This window comes from Oncorhynchus mykiss, chromosome 4 (assembly GCF_057628025.1).
Source record: "Oncorhynchus mykiss isolate SJ-2025 chromosome 4, ASM5762802v1, whole genome shotgun sequence".
Lineage (NCBI taxonomy): Eukaryota > Metazoa > Chordata > Actinopteri > Salmoniformes > Salmonidae > Oncorhynchus > Oncorhynchus mykiss.
This window is the reverse complement of record NC_143025.1, coordinates 22,240,456-22,261,325: the sequence shown is the minus strand read 5'-3', so window position 1 is coordinate 22,261,325 and position 20,870 is coordinate 22,240,456. Positions and strand designations below refer to the sequence as shown.

At 46.0% G+C, this 20,870-nt stretch overlaps 1 protein-coding gene across 27 annotated transcripts in view; it reads right to left on the bottom strand.

The window, feature by feature from the left end:
• The window catches only part of LOC110521516 (nuclear factor 1 C-type), a 126,615-nt gene that overhangs the window by 17,867 nt on the left and 87,878 nt on the right, over nucleotides 1-20,870 (bottom strand). For 7 of the 27 annotated variants that reach the window (XM_090231494.1, XM_090231506.1, XM_036968485.2 and 4 more), the window contains 6 exons: nucleotides 18,998-19,121; nucleotides 13,169-13,293; nucleotides 9,818-9,928; nucleotides 7,865-8,046; nucleotides 5,372-5,531; nucleotides 2,269-2,354 (listed from right to left, as the gene is read on the bottom strand). In XM_090231494.1, coding sequence (XP_090087620.1) covers nucleotides 2,269-2,354; nucleotides 5,372-5,531; nucleotides 7,865-8,046; nucleotides 9,818-9,928; nucleotides 13,169-13,293; nucleotides 18,998-19,121 — 788 coding nt within the window. Of the gene's footprint in view, nucleotides 1-2,268; nucleotides 2,355-5,356; nucleotides 5,532-7,801; nucleotides 8,047-9,817; nucleotides 9,929-13,168; nucleotides 13,294-18,997; nucleotides 19,122-20,870 lie in introns of all 27 variants that reach the window. The other 20 variants (XM_036968482.2, XM_090231500.1, XM_036968480.2 and 17 more) reach the window with 3 other exon arrangements.

Sequence of the window (20,870 nt, the reverse complement as noted above, 5' to 3'; positions counted from 1 at the left end):
AATGAGACACGATTGTGTATGTGTGCCATTCAGAGGGGAATGGTCAAGACACAATATTTAATGTAAGTGCCTTTGAATGGGGTATGGTAGTAGGTGCCAGGTCCACCGGATTGAGTGTGTAAAGAACTGCAACGCAGCTGGGTTTTTCATGCTCAGCTGTTTCCAGTGTGGATCAATAATGGTCCACCACCCAAAGGACATCCAGCCAACTTGACACATCTGTGGGAAGCATTGGAGTCAACATGGGCCAGTATCCCTGTGCAACGCTTTCAACACCTTGTAGAGTCCATGCCCCAACAAATTGAGGCTGTTCTGAGGGCAAAAGGGGAGGTGCAAACTCAACATTTGGAAGGTGTCCTTAATGTTTTGTACATTCTGTGTATATTATTATATTACTATGCTGCCTTTGAGGCATTATGTTATGTTATGTTATATTATATTTTAAAAAATTTAAAAAACCTTACTACTATCCAAAAGAAAATTATGCAATAATTAAAATGTAAATAGTGACACGCACACACACACACACACACACACACACACACACACACACACACACACACACACACACACACCATGCACTGGAGCAGGTTTTCAATCTAAGCCTGAGCAATCAATCCCAGCTTTTTTGCGCAGTGGACGGATCGCTAGAAGAATGACTAGAGCTGGATAGGCTTGACTGTTTCTTTCCCACTCCCTGAAGTCCAAGTGCATCCTGCAATTACATCATGTCTGGTTTCCCTTAGCAACCAGACAGTCCTGGACGTGACCATCCTGAATAGGCTCCTCCATCCCCTCCCCCTCCCCTCCGCTCAGTTAACTGCAATTTGTCTAACTATTGACCTTTTTCACAACTGCCACCAGTTTGACGCCAAAACATTGACAACAAATACATATAAAAATAGTGAAATAAATAAGTGTGTATAAAATATAAAAGGATATTTCATGCTGAAACCCTCATGTTAAACACCAATTGTATTCACTAAGTTGAGGGTTTATATTTAGGATAAGGTTTTACAGATTTGTCATTCTATTGTTTATTTTACAATCATTTATTATTTTATATATTTTACATGTGATAAGGCCACACAGCGGGCCAAAGATAATTACAGACATCTGTGATAATCTGAATTACCCAAAAGGGCCACGAGATGTCTTGTGATAAATTACAAAAAATCCTTGAAAGTTACCAGAATTATGGTAGTTTACTGGTAAACGTCGAAAGTTTCCAATAATATACCTTCCCTTTGCAACCTTAGTTGGGTTACAACAAAATAAAATGTAGCCTGGGGTGTAGCATTGTCCCTGTCTAATTGCATTACACTGTGTTGGTTACTATTGCATCTGCAGGATCCCTGTGTTCTTTCATGTTTCTCCTGGCCAGATCTGCTGACTCTGCCATTGTGCTTTAGATCTAATTCACCTCTCAAGTTACATTCCTAAACACACACACACACACACACAGGTAGGCAGGCAGGCAGGCAGGCAGGCAGGCAGGCAGGCAGGCAGGCAGGCAGGCAGGCAGGCAGGCAGGCAGGCAGGCAGGCAGGCAGGCACATGCACAAACACACCTCTCCTAGCTCAGCGGTCTCTTTCTCACTCATTCTCTCCCTCTCTCACTTTACATCATCACACGCCTCACTGAGGTGCACTTGCCCTTTTTATGGAGCAGGGAGCACTGCAATGCAGCAGCAAGCCCCAAAAGCCTCCGCTCTGCAGCCACATTGGGACATATAGAGGTACTGTGTTTAGTTGGTCTTTTAGTCTTGCAAAACAGCAAAACAGTGAGACCAACTTTAACGTTTATAGTTTTCCAAATTAAAGACTCATCTATCTCTAAATGGAAGTGACCACGAGTGTTAACCGTGAATAACTACAACCTCACTCGGAGGTAAATGTAAGCTTGAAGAAGAGAGAAATGCTTTTAGCCATGTGAATCTCTCTCACACAGGGAAAAGCCCTGTTACATCAAAAGGGTCATTCAGACCCTGAGGCAGATCCTAGCTAATGCCCTCAGATCTATAATTGAACATAGACATATGGTTTTGATATCAGAGGGAGGAACAAAGCCAGGGGGGTGAGAGAGTTTACAGCTCTGAACTGCCTTGAGCAACAGGAGTAGAGGCCTTTGGTATGTATGACATCAGCAACTTTCTTAAATCATAGTGATAAGGAATATTCAAATGAGTATATAGATCAACAAGTGTGTAACAGAAAACAGAGTAATCGAAGTTGCTTTTCTCCAGTATAATTATCTGTGCTCTGTACCTGTGCCTGGTAGAGTCCGCCAGGGTCTCGAGGTCCAATCCCTACAAAGGGGCGGTTGCCAGGGGGCGTCCCTGGAGCTGAGTATGCTGAGAGAGAGAGAGAGAGAGAGAGAGAGAGAGAGAGAGAGAGAGAGAGAGAGAGAGAGAGGACATTTAGAACTTCATGGCTTGTTATGTAAATCACTGTAGGCATTAAGAATGGCAGATGTGTCGTGCACAACGTTATTTGAAGGGAATTGGCCTGCCTCAGTGTGTTTCCAGACAGGCAGAGTTTGCATATAGACACTAAGTCAAATTGTCATCCAAATTGTCAATTTGAAATATGCATGACTTGGTCATACTTGGCCACAATACAAAACTTAGAGCATATATCAGAACTGATTTTGATCATAACTTATCTTAGTCACACAGTAGGTCACTGATCACATCATAGTAGGTTACTGATCACATCATAGTAGGTCACTGATCACATCACAGTAGGTCACTGATCACATCACAGTAGGTCACTGATCACATCCACATCAGGTCACTGATCACATCACAGCAGGTCACATCACAGCAGGTCACTGATCACATCACAGAATGTCACTGATCACATCCACAGCAGGTCACTGATCACATCACAGCAGGTCACATCACAGCAGGTCACTGATCACATCACAGTAGGTCACTGATCACATCACAGTAGGTCACTGATCACATCATAGTAGGTCACTGATCACATCATAGTAGGTCACTGATCCCATCACAGCAGGTCACTGATGACATCATAGTAGGTCACTGATCACATCATAGTAGGTCACTGATCACATCATAGTAGGTCACTGATCCCATCACAGTAGGTCACTGATCACATCATAGTAGGTCACTGATCACATCATAGTAGGTCACTGATCACATCATAGTAGGTCACTGATCACATCATAGTAGGTCACTGATCACATCACAGTAGGTCACTGATCACATCACAGTAGGTCACTGATCACATCACAGCAGGTCACTGATCACATCATAGTAGGTCACTGATCACATCATAGTAGGTCACTGATCACATCACAGTAGGTCACTGATCACATCCACATCAGGTCACTGATCACATCACAGCAGGTCACATGACAGCAGGTCACTGATCACATCACAGAAGGTCACTGATCACATCCACAGCAGGTCACTGATCACATCACAGCAGGTCACATCACAGCAGGTCACTGATCACATCACAGTAGGTCACTGATCACATCATAGTAGGTCACTGATCACATCACAGAAGGTCACTGATCACATCCACAGCAGGTCACTGATCACATCACAGCAGGTCACATCACAGCAGGTCACTGATCACATCCACAGCAGGTCACTGATCACATCACAGCAGGTCACATCATAGCAGGTCACTGATCACATCACAGTAGGTCACTGATCACATCATAGTAGGTCACTGATCACATCACAGCAGGTCACTGATCACATCACAGCAGGTCACATCACAGCAGGTCACTGATCACATCACAGTAGGTCACTGATCACATCACAGTAGGTCACTGATCACATCATAGTAGGTCACTGATCACATCATAGTAGGTCACTGATCCCATCACAGTAGGTCACTGATCACATCATAGTAGGTCACTGATCACATCATAGTAGGTCACTGATCACATCATAGTAGGTCACTGATCACATCATAGTAGGTCACTGATCACATCACAGTAGGTCACTGATCACATCACAGTAGGTCACTGATCACATCACAGCAGGTCACTGATCACATCATAGTAGGTCACTGATCACATCATAGTAGGTCACTGATCACATCACAGTAGGTCACTGATCACATCCACATCAGGTCACTGATCACATCACAGCAGGTCACATCCACATCAGGTCACTGATCACATCACAGCAGGTCACATCACAGCAGGTCACTGATCACATCACAGTAGGTCACTGATCACATCACAGTAGGTCACTGATCACATCCACATCAGGTCACTGATCACATCACAGCAGGTCACATCACAGCAGGTCACTGATCACATCACAGAAGGTCACTGATCACATCCACAGCAGGTCACTGATCACATCACAGCAGGTCACATCACAGCAGGTCACTGATCACATCACAGTAGGTCACTGATCACATCACAGTAGGTCACTGATCACATCATAGTAGGTCACTGATCACATCATAGTAGGTCACTGATCCCATCACAGCAGGTCACTGATCACATCATAGTAGGTTACTGATCACATCATAGTAGGTCACTGATCACATCATAGTAGGTCACTGATCACATCATAATAGGTCACTGATCACATCACAGCAGGTCACTGATCACATCATAGTAGGTCACTGATCACATCATAGTAGGTCACTGATCACATCACAGTAGGTCACTGATCACATCATAGTAGGTCACTGATCACATCATAATAGGTCACATCTTTGGTCACTGATCTATGGACAGTTAAGCACTGTTCATTTATGTCAGCATCCAACAAACTTTGTACTGTAACTTTCCAATACAGATTGACTGAATGGATCACTAATGGAAGCTGACATAGTGGAGGAACTTGCAGAGATTTCAATCAAAATCCCACATGAGGATTTATTGGTATTGTTACAGCGCCCTCACGGCAGTAGGTACGCATATTGATCTGTCCTGTGTGTCTCTTAATTAGATGATGGTGATTAATGACGGTAGGAGTAGGAGTTGTATTACAAGTCTGCAATGCCTGAATGCTTTCTCTCGCTCTCTTTCTCATAAAGGATTGAGAGACAATAGCCTCACCCTTCAGGTGCTGAATCATTTATGCTTTGTTTTTTATAATCACATCCAGCACATAAGTGTGATGGGTTGAGGGCACAGGTTTTAGAAAATGACATGAATCATTCAAATTAGCCATTATCTGTATAACAACCCTACACACACACACACACACACACACACACACACACACGCACACACGCACGCACGCACACACACACACACACACACACACGCACGCACGCACACACACACACACACACACACACACACACAAACTATAGTCACTGAAGACCTAGAGGCTGGGAGTAGCAGGCTCACCAACGGCCCACTTACTGGGTGACGTGGGGGAGTTGGCTCCCCCGTCCGAGGTGGTGGTGCTGGACTTGGAGTCGGAGGGCAGCGTCAGACGGGGCATGCCGGGGGGCGGAGGAGGCGCCAGCATCTGGGAGGAGATGTAGTGACTGGGCAACTTCACTTGACCACTGCCATTCAGCTGTGAGGGGAGAGAGGAGGGAACACGTCAGCTGTGAAGGGAGAGAGGAGGGAACACGTCAGCTGTGAAGGGAGAGAGGAGGGAACACGTCAGCTGTGAAGGGAGAGAGGAGGGAACACGTCAGCTGTGAAGGGAGAGAGGAGGGAACACGTCAGTTGTGAAGGGAGAGAGGAGGGAACACGTCAGCTGTGAAGGGAGAGAGGAGGGAACACGTCAGCTGTGAAGGGAGAGAGGAGGGAACACGTCAGCTGTGAAGGGAGAGAGGAGGGAACACGTCAGCTGTGAAGGGAGAGAGGAGGGAACACGTCAGCTGTGAAGGGAGAGAGGAGGGAACACGTCAGCTGTGAAGGGAGAGAGGAGGGAACACGTCAGTTGTGAAGGGAGAGAGGAGGGAACACGTCAGCTGTGAAGGGAGAGAGGAGGGAACACGTCAGCTGTGAAGGGAGAGAGGAGGGAACACGTCAGCTCTGGGGGAGTTGGGAGGAGTGGGGGAGCATCACTGCTGTAGCACAGATGGTAGAATACTACATGCCACTGCACTGGACCTGTCTCTCAAACTATTTCGCACTCTCTCTCTCTCTCTCTCTCACATACATTTCTCTTTCCGTCAGCACTGTGTGTGTGTGAGTGTGTGTGAGTGTGTGTGTGTGTGTCACAGGAGGTTGGTGGCACCTTCATTTGGGAAGAACGGGCTTGTGGTAATGACTGGAATCAGTGAAATGGTCTCAAATACATCAAATACATGGTTTCCATGGTTTCCAGGTGTTTAATGCCATTCTATTAGCTCCGTTCCAGCCATTATTATGAGCCGTCCTCCACTCAGCAGCCTCCACTGCTGTGTGTGTGTGTATGTGGGAGTTAGGGAGGGAGAGAGGAGGGAGAGCGAGTAATGTCCAGAGCACTGCACTGCTCAGCTAGTCATCCATCCACCCCTCCATCCATGGCTGCTCTTCCCCTGGCTGGCCTGGCTTTCAGATACTCTCCCCTCTCCAGAGGAGAGGACTGCTCACTCACTGTCCTCCACAACAATGGATGAGCAAATGAGTCAGCTCCATTGTGGTGCCGTGCACTCGTCCTGTGTGACTGCCTGGCTGCAGTCGCACTGCAGCAGGGGGAATTTCAATGACTCTGCAGAAACTTGGCCGAGCAGAGCCCAGCGTGGCTGCTGCTGGGGGCACTTCTGATACAAGTAAAAGTCTATCCTCTCCTCTCTCCCTGTGTCAGACTTGTGCACTCTGCCAACATCAGCATCACTGCCAGAGACGTACTGGAATTTCCTTCAGGTTCATTCCTCTAGTGCCCCCCCCCCCCTCCGTCCCTTCACCCCGTTCAAGTCAATACAGAAACAGTACGACAGCTCCATTGAGCAACCTGGCTTGTAATTCCGGCCTATTTAAAGCAGGGAAGAGGAGTCTTTTGCATGTGGTGCAGTGGCAGGTCCTCTCAGGTCTGTGTCACATATTGGTAATGAGTGTAACCATATCTGAGGAGCTGGTCTGGTCCCAGGATCAGCAGGGCTAGCAGGCTGAGTCTAAACAGAGCAGGAAGACTAAAGGCTTATTTTCCTCTATGTGACGGGGGATTAACCACTACTGTACTACCATACAGCCACCACATTGAATAACGGTAATAATCGAAGAAGTTGGCTAAAACACATATAGTTATTACAATGATTTTATGGCTACAGATCTATTGATTTGTTGCCGCCTTCAGGGAGTGTTAATCAATCTGAGAGTCACGCAGGGTTGTGGCGGCGTCTGGAGCAGAGGGGAGGAGGAATAACAGCTACGTGAGGGAAACCTGCCGCTCTCTCAGGTTATGTCACCTACAGGAGAGTATCCCCAGTCCACTTATAAAGACCACGGTGGGGGAGAATATGGGAATGAAATGGCATTTCATACAGTCTACAGGTCATTTGAGAAAGGGTGACGACATAGGAAACATGAAGCAGGAAGGAATTAAATGTCAAACAAACGATTAGGTGAATCTATAATAGCTGCTGCCTCTGTAAAAGCTAACGGTGATCCAAATAAACAAACAAATTCATTTAAACAACAAATGGAAACAACACAGTTCTCTGAATAAACCACACACCCTCTGAGTGAGTGAACTTTAATTAACATTACCTCAAACTTAAGGTCTTGCCATGAAATCATGGTCCAAAGACGATGTCATACTACAGGTTCTGCTAGATGAACACATAAAACAACTCTCTCTACTGGGTTCCTATCTAGTATGAGTAATGAGTAGGGGGCATAAGTTTTACTGACCAAATGACCTGACCAGGACAAACTCGGGGCCCTAGTTAGAGTTGTTAGATGGGCTGGACTCACTGGGCTGGGCTGCTGGTTGGACGGGTCACAGGCCAGGGAGACCAGGTCCTTCAGCGGGTCTTGGGAGCTGAGGTGTGGCGGGTAGCGGATGGCGGTGTGGGGGAAGTAGGAGGTGGACTGGGGCAGGATGGAGGTGGTGGGGAAGTGCAAAGACGAGGAAGGGTGCGGACTCCGAGAGATCCCTGCACAGAGAGAGAAAGAGAGAGAGAGGGAGAAACGAGAGGAATAAAGACAGAGAGAAAGAAAGAGAGAGAGAGAGAATATGTCCATAATTGTACTTTTTCATGGTCCACAATGATGATACGCTTGAGATAAGTGACATTGAAGATGTGTGCTTTTGCAAAAACAATGAAATGACTCAATCTTTCCGACTCTCCCTTGGTACAGTATCTGTTGCGTGAGCTTACGACATTTTGTATGGCAACTATTATTTATCAGGACCACGCGCTAACATAGCCAATTCGTTTTAACAGCAGCTTTAATTGTTCATGCATCATCCAGCAGACGTTTGGCTGGGGAACGCTGCCTCCTCATAGATTACTCTTCATTGTCTCCACAAACAATTACCTGTCAAAAAGTGTTAACGGGCAGTTCAGTTTTAAAAACGAAGTAATGTATTGTCTACAAGGAAGCTTGTCTTGTTTAAAGCACAACGCCTGCAGTCAGTACCTACACCAGGATGACCTCAACAGGTACAGACATAAAAAAGGCTAACTTTTAGACAATATCTTAACTATGAAGAAGGGTCGATTTTCTGACCTATGAAACCTGTCTTTTCTGACTTATGAAACATGTATTTTCTGACGTATGAAACATGTCTTATTTGACTTATGAAACATGTCTTTTCTGACTTATGAAACATGTATTTTCTGACTTATGAAACATGTCTTATCTGACTTATGAAACATGTCTTTTCTGACTTATGAAACATGTCTTTTCTGACTTATGAAACATGTCTTTTCTGACGTATGAAACATGTCTTATTTGACTTATGAAACATGTCTTTTCTGACTTATGAAACATGTCTTTTATGACTTATGAAACATGTCTTATCTGACTTATGAAACATGTATTTTCTGACGTATGAAACATGTCTTTTCTGACGTATGAAACATGTATTTTCTGACGTATGAAACATGTCTTTTCTGAATTATGAAACATGTCTTTTCTGACGTATGAAACATGTATTTTCTGACGTATGAAACATGTCTTTTCTGACGTATGAAACATGTCTTTTCTGACATATGAAACATGTCTTTTCTGACGTATGAAACATGTCTTTTCTGACGTATGAAACATGTCTTTTCTGACGTATGAAACATGTATTTTCTGACTTATGAAACATGTCTTTTCTGAATTATGAAACATGTATTTTCTGACTTATGAAACATGTCTTTTCTGACGTATGAAACATGTATTTTCTGACGTATGAAACATGTATTTTCTGACTTATGAAACATGTCTTTTCTGACTTATGAAACATGTCTTTTCTGACGTATGAAACATGTCTTTTCTGACGTATGAAACATGTCTTTTCTGACGTATGAAACATGTCTTTTCTGACTTATGAAACATGTATTTTCTGACGTATGAAACATGTCTTATCTGACTTATGAAACATGTCTTTTCTGACGTATGAAACATGTCTTTTCTGACTTATGAAACATGTCTTTTCTGACTTATGAAACATGTCTTTTCTGACGTATGAAACATGTCTTTTCTGACGTATGAAACATGTCTTTTCTGACGTATGAAACATGTCTTTTCTGACGTATGAAACATGTCTTTTCTGACTTATGAAATGCATTCTCTCTTTTCCGACTGCATTCTTCTCACAATTCACATCCTAGGAGAAGTACGCGCGTCAGGCTTGGTAGATTGTGGCAACAGCGACAAGATGTGTCCTGTAAATGTGTGTGGGTGGGTGACATGTGTAAGACTGTGTGTACTGACCACTGTGCACTGCGATGACGGGCCGGTGGTGCTGTGTGAAGCCGAGACGCGGGGAGCTCTCCTGAGGAGACGGGCTGTCCATCTCTGTCTTCTTTACTCCAGGGGACATGCCTGGACACAGAGACAGAGATACACAGAGGGTGTTACTGACGCCACTGCGACTCCCATAATAATAATGACTGTCTGGTGGAGGATATTGAAAAGACCCTACATTTCATTGCCAAGTTCAATCTGCTACTACACGGCTGTTGTAATGGCAGGAGCTCACCACAGGGTGGCAGGGTGCATTGAGATGACCCAGTCAGTCATTATCAGCTCTGCAGTAAGATGCAGTAAAGCACATACGCTCCAAACTAACTTCCTCATTGGGACGAAACAATAGGATCAGAAACAAGATTATGTTCTGGTCAGATCTAACTCAAATCAGGTTCGCCTAGGTAGATCACTCACATTCCCAAGAGGCCTGCAGTGCCTGATACCCAAGTTGCTTACATGTGCTAAACAAATGTGTCTCTGTTGCAGTGATATTACTGTCCTACTCCTCCGTGTTTAGTTTGCTATCGCACTCTTGTTGATAACAGAATGTGTGCTAGGAACACTTTCTCCACCCAGCTCGGGCCTGTTTTAGATCAGTCTTAAGATTGCACAGCTCTTTCTTTGTTTCCTTCTTTGGAGTTGCAGAGCAGACAGTGTACATGTTGTTGCTGTGCAGTGGAAGAAACAGTCTGTCAGTCATGGAGTGATGACTTTGAGGTTTCTCTCTCACACATTATACAGTTATGCCCCTCTAACTCTAATCATTTTCTAAGAAAGAGATGGAGAGAGAGAGAGAGAGAGCAAGGAGAGAGAGAAAGGAGAGAGAGAAAGGAGAGAGAAAGGGAAGAGAGAGAGAGAGAGAGAGAGAGAGAGGAGAGAGAAAGAAAGAAAGAAAGAAAGAAAGAAAGAAAGAAAGAAAGAAAGAAAGAAAGAAAGAAAGAGAGAGAGGGGGGAGGGAGAAAAACAGAAAGAGAGAGAGGCTTATCTGACAGCTTCCTCTTCCCCTGTTCTGCCCCAGCCATCCCCCCCTAGCCCTCTGTCTCAGAGCAGAGTGAGTGAGCAAATCACATCTTTTCGGGAATGTCAGAGGGCAGGGGTGCAGATGAGGTTCAACAAGAGACTTGCTCAGAGGATAAACACGCACGTCCGGCTTAGTGCTGGGGGCTAGGCAGGGGCAGCCATTACAGCACTGATGTTAATTACCTGATCACACTAATCTGACTGATCTCCCAGCTCATTCTCCAACCCACACATCTACCTACTGTATTTGACACATTATATTTACATTACAATATTTTGAAAATGTATATCTTTTTTTAAAGAAAGTCTACAGAGTGATGGTAGTGCTGCTGTCCAGAGCCACAGCTCTACAGGAGGCCAGGCTTTACCTTCCCAATCCAATCCTCACGCTACAGACTGACGCAAGCTTCCCCTGACCTCTTCTACCTGGGGGAAGGTGCACAAACATTCCCCTCTCAACCAGTATACCAGTTTCCTCCGACACATTGGTGCGGCTGGCTTCCGGGTTGGATGCGCGCTGTGTTAAGAAGCAGTGCGGCTTGGTTGGGTTGTGTTTCGGAGGACGCATGGCTTTCGACCTTCGTCTCTCCCGAGCCCGTACGGGAGTTGTAGCGATGAGACAATATGGTAATTACTAACACTTGGATACTACGAAATTGGAGAGAAAAAGGGGGTAAAAAAATAAATACAAAAATAATAATAATTTGGGGGGTGTTCAATTTGTCCTGTGACACACAAGTGTGTAATGGAAAAAAAACTTGTTCATTCCCCCCGAGACACCTGCAGGGAGTGCAAGTCACAGCCAGGGTCACCACTGTGCAGTCCCCCTGGAGCAATTAGGGTTAAATGCCTTGTTCAAGGGCACAGCAACAGATGTTTTTCACCTTATCACTTCCGGTATTCGAACCAGCAACCTTTTGGTTACTGGCCCAATGCTCTAACCTCGAGGCTACCAGCCACCCATAAAGAGGAGCTTGTTAGGGCTGTCTAGACAGGAAGAGAGAGAGCACGACATGAGGGCTGGACTAGACTCATACAGGGCCTGTGATGGGGTCGGGCTGGGAGGGAGGGGCCGGCTCTGCTCTTCTGACCTCCACAGCTCTGGTTACAGCATCAGCAGCAAGGGGTGCTCCTGGGGCCAGGGGCCCAGCCGGGGCTACTCTGGCTAACAGCACCACAAAGCCCCGGACACACCACTAGGCCCCTTAACAGGCCACTGGACACTATTAGTGTAGTGTGGAGAGTCCAACACAATTAAACAGCATCACCTCGCAGCATTGATTATATGGGAGGCCTATAAACTCCCTTAACAGCACAAACACACAGTGTGTTAAAATGTTTCATGTGTGTGTGTTAAATACTCAGGTAAAGATGGTGATCCTCTTCCCCCTTTCTGCTACTAACCCATGGAGAACCACCTCATGGCTCATACCAATGATGCTGCCGCACGTGTAGTGCACTTACCAGGCAGGCCCCACTCCCTCAGCACACCTACCTGGCGACCTGGCACCGCTCTTACCCACACTCAACCACTGGAGCACACTGTGTATGCTGTAACCTACTCCTCCTCTTTTTACCAGAAGCAGGTCAGTGCTGGTGGGGGAGGACAGCCATACTGTACGATACACATATTGAAAGGCATATTGCCATTTCAATATTTAAAATAATGCTTTAAACAATCATCTTGAAACAATTGCTTGTATCTAGATGAGAGATACACAGTAGCTTTACTGTTTGCTAGATAATCATTCCATACTAGCAAACTGGTACGTGAGCCTGAGGTGAGAGGAAAGAAAGAAGATAGCTACTGCGACGTTGCATCTGTGGATACTGCTCCACGGTACCTGGTCCACTTGGCTTTTTGTCGACTTTCACAAAAAGTGTTGGTTCATGAATTAATTACGACGTCAGGCTCAATTTGGGAAATTTGAAGCCGCGTATTCCGCGGCCAAGGCTTTCTGTGCAGCAGTTCATAACATGATACATTTGTCATTTGTTCTTTTGCACTGTGTCAGTAGCTTTCAAGGTACCTGAAGTGAAAGTATGGCCTGATATTTCAGCTGTTTTCCCACGGTGATTATGAAAGGTATGAATGTTTCTTGATACCCGTAATAAAGAAAATGACACCAGAACTCAGTCACCCTTTGTTATCACTGAAGAGTTGGAGGATAGCCAGTGTCCTCAACATGACAGAATACGTCTGTACTAACTGATGAGCAATAAACACTCTCCTTGGACAAAACTATACAATATACAAACAAAGAGATTGTGTGGATGACCAGAGGGGATGCTCACCTCCTTCCAGGTCTTCCTGCCAGTTGCGGGAGCTGCTAGCCGGGGAGTTGGGAGAGGTGTAGTACTCCCCTCCAGGACTGGTGTCCACATCATCCTCCATGGAGCCCGACTTGTGCCTCTTACTCCTGGATGTCAAACAGAGGGAGAGAGGGAAGAGGAAATAAGAGGAAGGCAATGTGAAACATGGAGAGCTCCTGGTGGAAACTGTGTACAGTGCCTAAAGTATGTACACTAAAACTACACCCTCTAAAGTCCATTGCACGCAAAATGGAGCTGTGAAGATGAAACATCATTGAGCAAGCAAACACTGAGTCGAGAGCGCAGAGGTCCCGTGGGCACATCATTTCCGCACGCAGAAATGACAAACAAAAGATTTTTGTTCTGTTTTGTCAAGACTCAGAAGTTACTGAGCTCTCACAAAGAAACCACATGCTCACATGGATTTCTCCTCTCACACCCTAAAATCATGCTCTCACAACTGCAGTCTTTTGCTATAATTTTATTACAGGTGAAAATTAGAGCCAATGAACATGGTCGTCACTAGTTAACACTAGGGCTGTTGCGGTGACTGTATTACCGCCACACTGGCAGTCATGAGTCACGACCGCAGTAAAATTCCATGTGACCGCTGAGTCACGGTAATCTCCTCATATGCACTCTGGACAGAGGGTCGGAGAGCTCATGGTATACAGAGTTTGAGCAGAATATCGGGTCTCCCGAGTGGCGCAGTGGTCTAAGGCACTGCATCGCAGTGCTGAGGTGCCTCTACAGCCTGGGGTGTGTCACAGCCGGCCATGACTGTAATCCCCATAGGGCGGTGCACAATCGTCACAATGCCATCCGGGTTAGGGGAGGGTTTGGGTGAGGGGCTTTCATTGGCTATTGCGCTCTAGTGACTCCTTGTGGCGGGACGGGCACCTGCAAGCTGACTCGGTCACCTGTCAAACAGTGTTTCCTCCAACACATTGGTGTGGAGGAAGTGTGTTAAGTGTATGTTAAGAAGTGTGTTAAGAAGCAGCGCAGCTTGGTGGATCATGTTTGGGAGGATGCATGTCTTGACCGAGCACGTTGGGGAGTTGCAGCGATGAGACAAGATCGGAACTACCAACTGGATACCACGAAATTGGTGAGAAAAAATGTCATAAAAATAAATACATTTGAAAATAATTTTTACAATTGTTTTAGCGGAACATCACCTCTTGCACAGCAGGAGCATGCTCCTCAAACACTGGTTGATGCTTGGAGTGAAATAAGTGTTGTTATATTTATTTCTCAGCTACCGTGTGACCGGTAGTCTTTTGCATGACAATAACCAGCTGACAAAATTTCATGACTACCACAGCCCTAGTTAACACAGCCACAAAGCCAATTAGCAGAATACTTTGAGATACAGATTTTTAATCTAGCAGTTTTTCTGCAGTTACAATGAGAGAATGACTAACCATCTTTTCTCTCTCCATCCCTTTCTCCACCCAGGCCCACTTTCACTATGCGGTGGTTAAGTTATTCTCTGCTTAGCTGACAGAGATAGGAGAAACTCTGTTTCAAGTACCTTGGCTCTCCACTATGCACAGCACTCTGGGGATTTCCTAAACATGACTTCTACCCGTAACTTAGTGGTACTGAGAGTTCCTCTAATTGCTTTGACGTTGAATGGAGTCATTGTTGTTAGGACATTTGTCAAGTAGAGAGGATGACATGTTATTGACTTTGACCATCTGCTGTCTATTTGGTTAGAACAATGGTTCTATACAGAGGATGGCTCTATACTGAATGTGTACAAGCAGTGTAGGTAAGGGATGAAGTGAAAACCTATAGGAGGATAGCTCTCCAGACGAGGGTTGGGCATGGAATGACAGCAGGCTGTATAATACTGAGCCACTGAGCCATACTGACTGACGAGTGGCGTGGACTGGTACAACTCGCCTCAGTCCCACATAGTATGTTGTCATTTATTTGGCTAAATTATTATCCATAGTTGCCTCTTTTAAAACAACATTGTGCCTTACACAAACTGGCACATATGTATCCCTCCGCAACTCAGCACATACAGTTTGTATCCCTCCACAACTCAGGACATACAGTTTGTATCCCTCCACAACTCAGGACATACAGTTTGTATCCCTCCACAACTCAGGACATACAGTTTGTATCCCTCACCAACTCAGGACATACAGTTTGTATCCCTCCACAACTCAGGACATACAGTTTGTATCCCTCCACAACTCAGGACATACAGTTTGTATCCCTCCACAACTCAGCACATACAGTTTGTATCCCTCCACAACTCAGGACATACCGTTTGTATCCCTCCACAACTCAGGACATACAGTTTGTATCACTAAACAACTCAGGACATACAGTTTGTATCCCTCCACAACTCAGGACATACACTTTGTATCACTAAACAACTCAGGACATATAGTTTGTATCCCTCCACAACTCAGGACATACAGTTTGTGTCCCTCCACAACTCAGGACATATGTATCCCTCCACCTTCCACAGTGGAGTCCGGACCAGGGGCATCAAACTCCAATGTCTATGTACCCGTTGTGCATAGTTACTGGACCAGTGGGAGGAGGTGATGCGTCCCATCTCTAAAATGTCCTTCATCTTGGATCCTGGTAAACACACACCTAGTCTTGCTCTCTGTGTATGGTTGTTGTGCGTGAGAGTAATGGGTCTGTATATGCAAGTGTAGTGTGTAGTGTGTAGTGTAGGATATACAGTACGTGTTGTGTATATGAGTCTACAGTACTATGAGTCTGTATACACCTTGCATTACAGGCCCGTGTTTTGTTTTTCTATACACTTTTCTTACGTGTGATTTAGTGCAGTGTTTTGTTATCTCCCTCCCCCTCTCTCTCTCGTCTGCTCAGATATGTGGTGCTCTCCAGACCAGTGTTTCTAGGCAGGGATGGCCTACACTGTTCGTCTTAGCTTGCCCCTCTACTCTGCACTCAGTGATGTCCAGTGCCCATGCATTGACTCGGTTAGTTCCCACACACACACACACTGTTAAACACCTAGACACAACTGAGACGTTTGTGTAAATCATGCATTGATGTCACCTGAATAAAAATTCAAGCTACAGGATTTTAAGTTGGGATTCAGCCCTTCGACTACATACTAAATCTACTTCAATCCTCTGTATCTTTCTGTCTTCTCTTCAGATTGTGCTGATGCCCCACTGTAAGAACCTGGAGATCTTCACTGGTTCTGAGAGAGGGGACGTGGCCACCAACAGTGCCTGGGACAAGTTCCAGCGTTACCGCAGTCTGGAGAACAGCCAGAGCTTGGTCAAGACCTTCTCCAACTCCATCTAGCCTACCAGCTGCACCAAGGAGCTAGAGGTATGGCACCTTAAACATACCTGTATGCTCATCTATCTGTTTCTTAACTAAAGTTCTAAAGAAGGTTTCTTGTTAATCAATAACACTGACGAAGGGCCTGGATTGTACGCCTCTGCTCAAATCAAATTGTATTGGTCACATATACATATTTAGAGGATGTTATTGTGTGTGTAGCGAAATGCTTGTGTTCCTAGCTCCAACAGTGCAGTAGTATCTAACAATTCACAACAATACACACACATTTAAAAGTAAAAGAATGGAATTAAAAAATATATAATTATTAGGACGAGCAATGTTGGAGTGGCATTGACTAAAATACAGTAGAATACAGAATATACATATGAAATGAGTAAAACAGTATGTAAACATTAAAGTGATTAGGCGGCAGGTAGCCTAGTGGTTAGCGCAACCAAAAGGTTGCTGGATCGAATCCCTGAGCTGATAAGGTAAAAATCTGTTGTACTGCCCGTGAGCAAGGCAGTTAACCCACTGTTCCCCGGGAGCCGTGGATGTTGAGTAAGGCAGCCCCCCGCACCTCTCTGGTTCAGAGGTGTTGGTTTAAATGCAGAAGACACATTTCAGTTGAAGGCATTCAGTTGTACAACTGACTAGGTTTCCCCTTTCCCTAGTGTTCCATTTAAAGTGACCAGTGATCCCATGTCTATGTACATAGGGCAGCAGCCTCTAAGGTGTAGGATTGAGTTACTGGGTGGTAGCTGGCTAGTGATGACTATTTAACAGTCTGATGGCCTTGAGATTGAAGCTGTTTTTCAGACTCTCGGTCCCAGCTTTGATGCACCAGTACTGACCTCGCCTTCTGGATGATAGCGGGGTAAACAGGCCGTGACTCGGGTGGTTGATGTCCTTGATGATCTTCCTGTGACATCGGGCGGCTGTAGGTGTCCTGGAGGGCAGGCAATGTGCCTCCGGTGATGCACTGGGCAGACTGCACCACCCTCCAGTGGTTTTGGGCGGTGAAGTTGCCGTATCAGGCGGTTATACAGCCCAATTTTGCATCTGTAAAAGTTTGTGAGGGTCTTAGGGGCCAAGCCAAATTTCTTCAGCCTCCACTGGCCTGTCCGCTGGCGGGCGCATCCTCTGCTCTCTCCACTGGCCTGTCCGCTGGCGGGCGCATCCTCTGCTCTCTCCACTGGCCTGTCCGCTGGCGGGCGCATCCTCTGCTCTCTCCACTGGCCTGTCCGCTGGCGGGCGCATCCTCTGCTCTCTCCACTGGCCTGTCCGCTGGCGGGCGCATCCTCTGCTCTCTCCACTGGCCTGTCCGCTGGCGGGCACATCCTCTGCTCTCTCCACTGGCCTGTCCGCTCGCGGGCGCATCCTCTGCTCTCTCCACTGGCCTGTCCGCTCGCGGGCGCATCCTCTGCTCTCTACACTGGCCTGTCCGCTCGCGGGCGCATCCTCTGCTATCTTCACTGGCCTGTCCGCTGGCGGGCGCATCCTCTGCTCTCTACACTGGCCTGTCCGCTCGCGGGCGCATCCTCTGCTCTCTTCACTGACCTGTCTGCTCGCGGGTGCATCCTCTGCTCTCTACACTGGCCTGTCCGCTCGCGGGCGCATCCTCTGCTATCTTCACTGGCCTGTCCGCTGGCGGGCGCATCCTCTGCTCTCTACACTGGCCTGTCCGCTCGCGGGCGCATCCTCTGCTCTCTTCACTGACCTGTCTGCTCGCGGGTGCATCCTCTGCTCTCTCCACTGGCCTATCCGCTCACGGTTCGCATCCACTGCTCTCTTCACTGGCCTGTCCGCTCGCGGGTGCATCCTCTGCTCGCAGGAACCATCCTCTGCGCTCTTGATTAAAGAGCTAGCTCAATGATGTTTAATATTACTCAACATCGTCATTTCGTGCACAATGGACTTTAGAGGCTGATTTGACGCGATAGCACGCACGCGCACACACACACACACACACACACACACACACACACACACACACACAGTACACAAGTGGGTCAAAAACAGCAACCTGAAGATGACCGGTAGAAAACTGAGTAGCTCCAGGACCCTCAGGTAAACCAGTTCATTTACAGTCTCATTTTGTCCCAGCTTTACTTGCCTTTTACAGTGACAAATTACACAATAAATCACTGCTGGTGTTTTGGCAGTGGTGTACACATCCAGATAAATCACACTCTGCAGTCACCTGAGGAACAGCCATTGTTATTTTAGTTAAAGTGTTGTGCTTTCAGCAAAAGGACACTGCTCTCTGTGCACCCATGAAAAAAAAACACAGTCTTCCTCTCAAGTGGTGGCACATCCAGCCGACCATTTATGCAAGGCTCATGTTAACCTGGAATGTATTTGAACAATCTGAATGTGAGTGTATTCACAGGGTAGAGTAATATCAACACTAATTCAAGAAGTGTACGGTGCCACGAGTTTGTGCCTTTGTAGTGTATGCAGTTTGTTCATTTCCAGTCTAGATTGTGTGCATGTGTGTGTTTTGGGGCTGGTACTGACCCGCTGGAGGAGGTACTAGGCAGGGTTCTCCTCATGCCCACCCCTGAGGGGTTGAGGTCGTAGGCCAGGTGCCCCTGCAGCTCCCCCAGGGAGAAGTTAGGGCCTGCCCCGGTCACCACCGGAGCTGCATGCAACAAACACACAGAGGGGACAGGTCAGTCAGGGGAGGAACATGTCACACACTGTACATTATTGTCAATTAAACATGCAATTATCTATGGAATCATACTCAAACATCTGCAAAGAGGACATGTAGCACCATCCTCAAGCTCACTCATACATCGCTGCTGAAGAATTGTGTCGCTGTGTGAGCAAAGATATTGTGTTGTATCTGTGTGCCTCTCTCTGTAACAGCTCCAAAGAGTGGACAATCCCAGCTGCAGTCTGCTACCATACTTCAACGCTCAGGACAAGAGCAGGAGAATGTGGAATTATGGGTCTGGGGCTGTGTAGCCATCTATCAGCCTTTACCCCATTTCCCGTCTTAGGTTTCCACTAATGTACTTTATATGTCCATGTGCATTAATGGCTGCCTGCTGCTGTGCTGTGGTCTGGCTGGAGTGGACAGAGATGTTGTTGCACTATACTACACTAGTATGTACTGTATTGTACCGAGCAGTGGGGCGACACAGTGAGCTCGGAGAACAATGGCCCATTTGTTAGGGCAGGTATGCTTATTAACAGTGGGATGGCGTCACTACAGATCCCCCGGCGATCAATCTCTCCCTGACTACACAACACAAAAGGAGGATTCATGGATCTCCAGTGTAGCAATTCCCTCACGTGCACCTTACAGGAACCTCTGGCCAAAGAAGAGTAACCAGGGAGGGAACTGAATACGGGCAGGGGTGGTTGAAAGCATAGATATTGAATTATTAGAACAGGAATCCCCATTCATGTGAGGGATTGTATTTCTATAGTTGAGCTGGATAGCCGTGGTGATGTAAACAAGCTCAGTAATTACAACACATTCTGCTCTGTTTAATTACACTGGTAAAGTAGGTCAGTGGAGAATTCATCCTTTCTAAAAGGCTGCTAATGTCTCCTAGGATATGTATCCCACATGAGGCCTGGGTAAATAAAGTGGAGTGCACTTAAAAGTAACCGATTAGTTAAATAAGCTAATTATGTAGTCTAAAATCTAAATCAACGCCTCTTGGGGGCAAAACGCGAGCATCAATATTAGCGTAAATACATGATACAAGTGTTGTGGAGTTTGTGACATGAAAACCAAATGTGAATGTGTCACATAAACAGAGGTGCAGGTGATAGTTCTTATAGCATAGCGCCATAGGCAGCTGAGGATTTGGGGAGTTGGGGGGTGAATCTGAAATAGCAGTCTTTTCCCCAGGAGAGGCCAGCTGGCAGGTGGTTAATTGAAGTCTTTAACTTCTACATTTATTCCAATTAGTCAGTCAAAATGCCACATGGAAAACAGAGAGCCAGTTTGACAGGTGTAATGTGAAAACAGAGTGTCACGGTCGTCATAAGGAGGAGACCAAGGCGCAGCGTGATAAGTGTACATTCTAATTTATTAAACTAATGCAACACTGAACTGAACAACAAAACAAACCGTGAAGCAATATGACTAGTGCGAACAGGCAACTAAACAGAATAATAACCCACAAAACCAAAATGGAAAATGGCAACCTAAATAGGATCCCCAATCAGAGACAACGATAAACAGCTGCCTCTGATTGGGAACCAATTCAGGCCACCATAGACCTACATATACCTAGACATACTAAAACCCCATAGAATTACAAAAACCCTAGACAGGACAAAAACCCCTAGACAATACAAAAACTAAACCAATAAAGAAAACAAAGATAACTAAGGTCAGGGCGTGACACAGAGAGCCAGTTTGACAGGT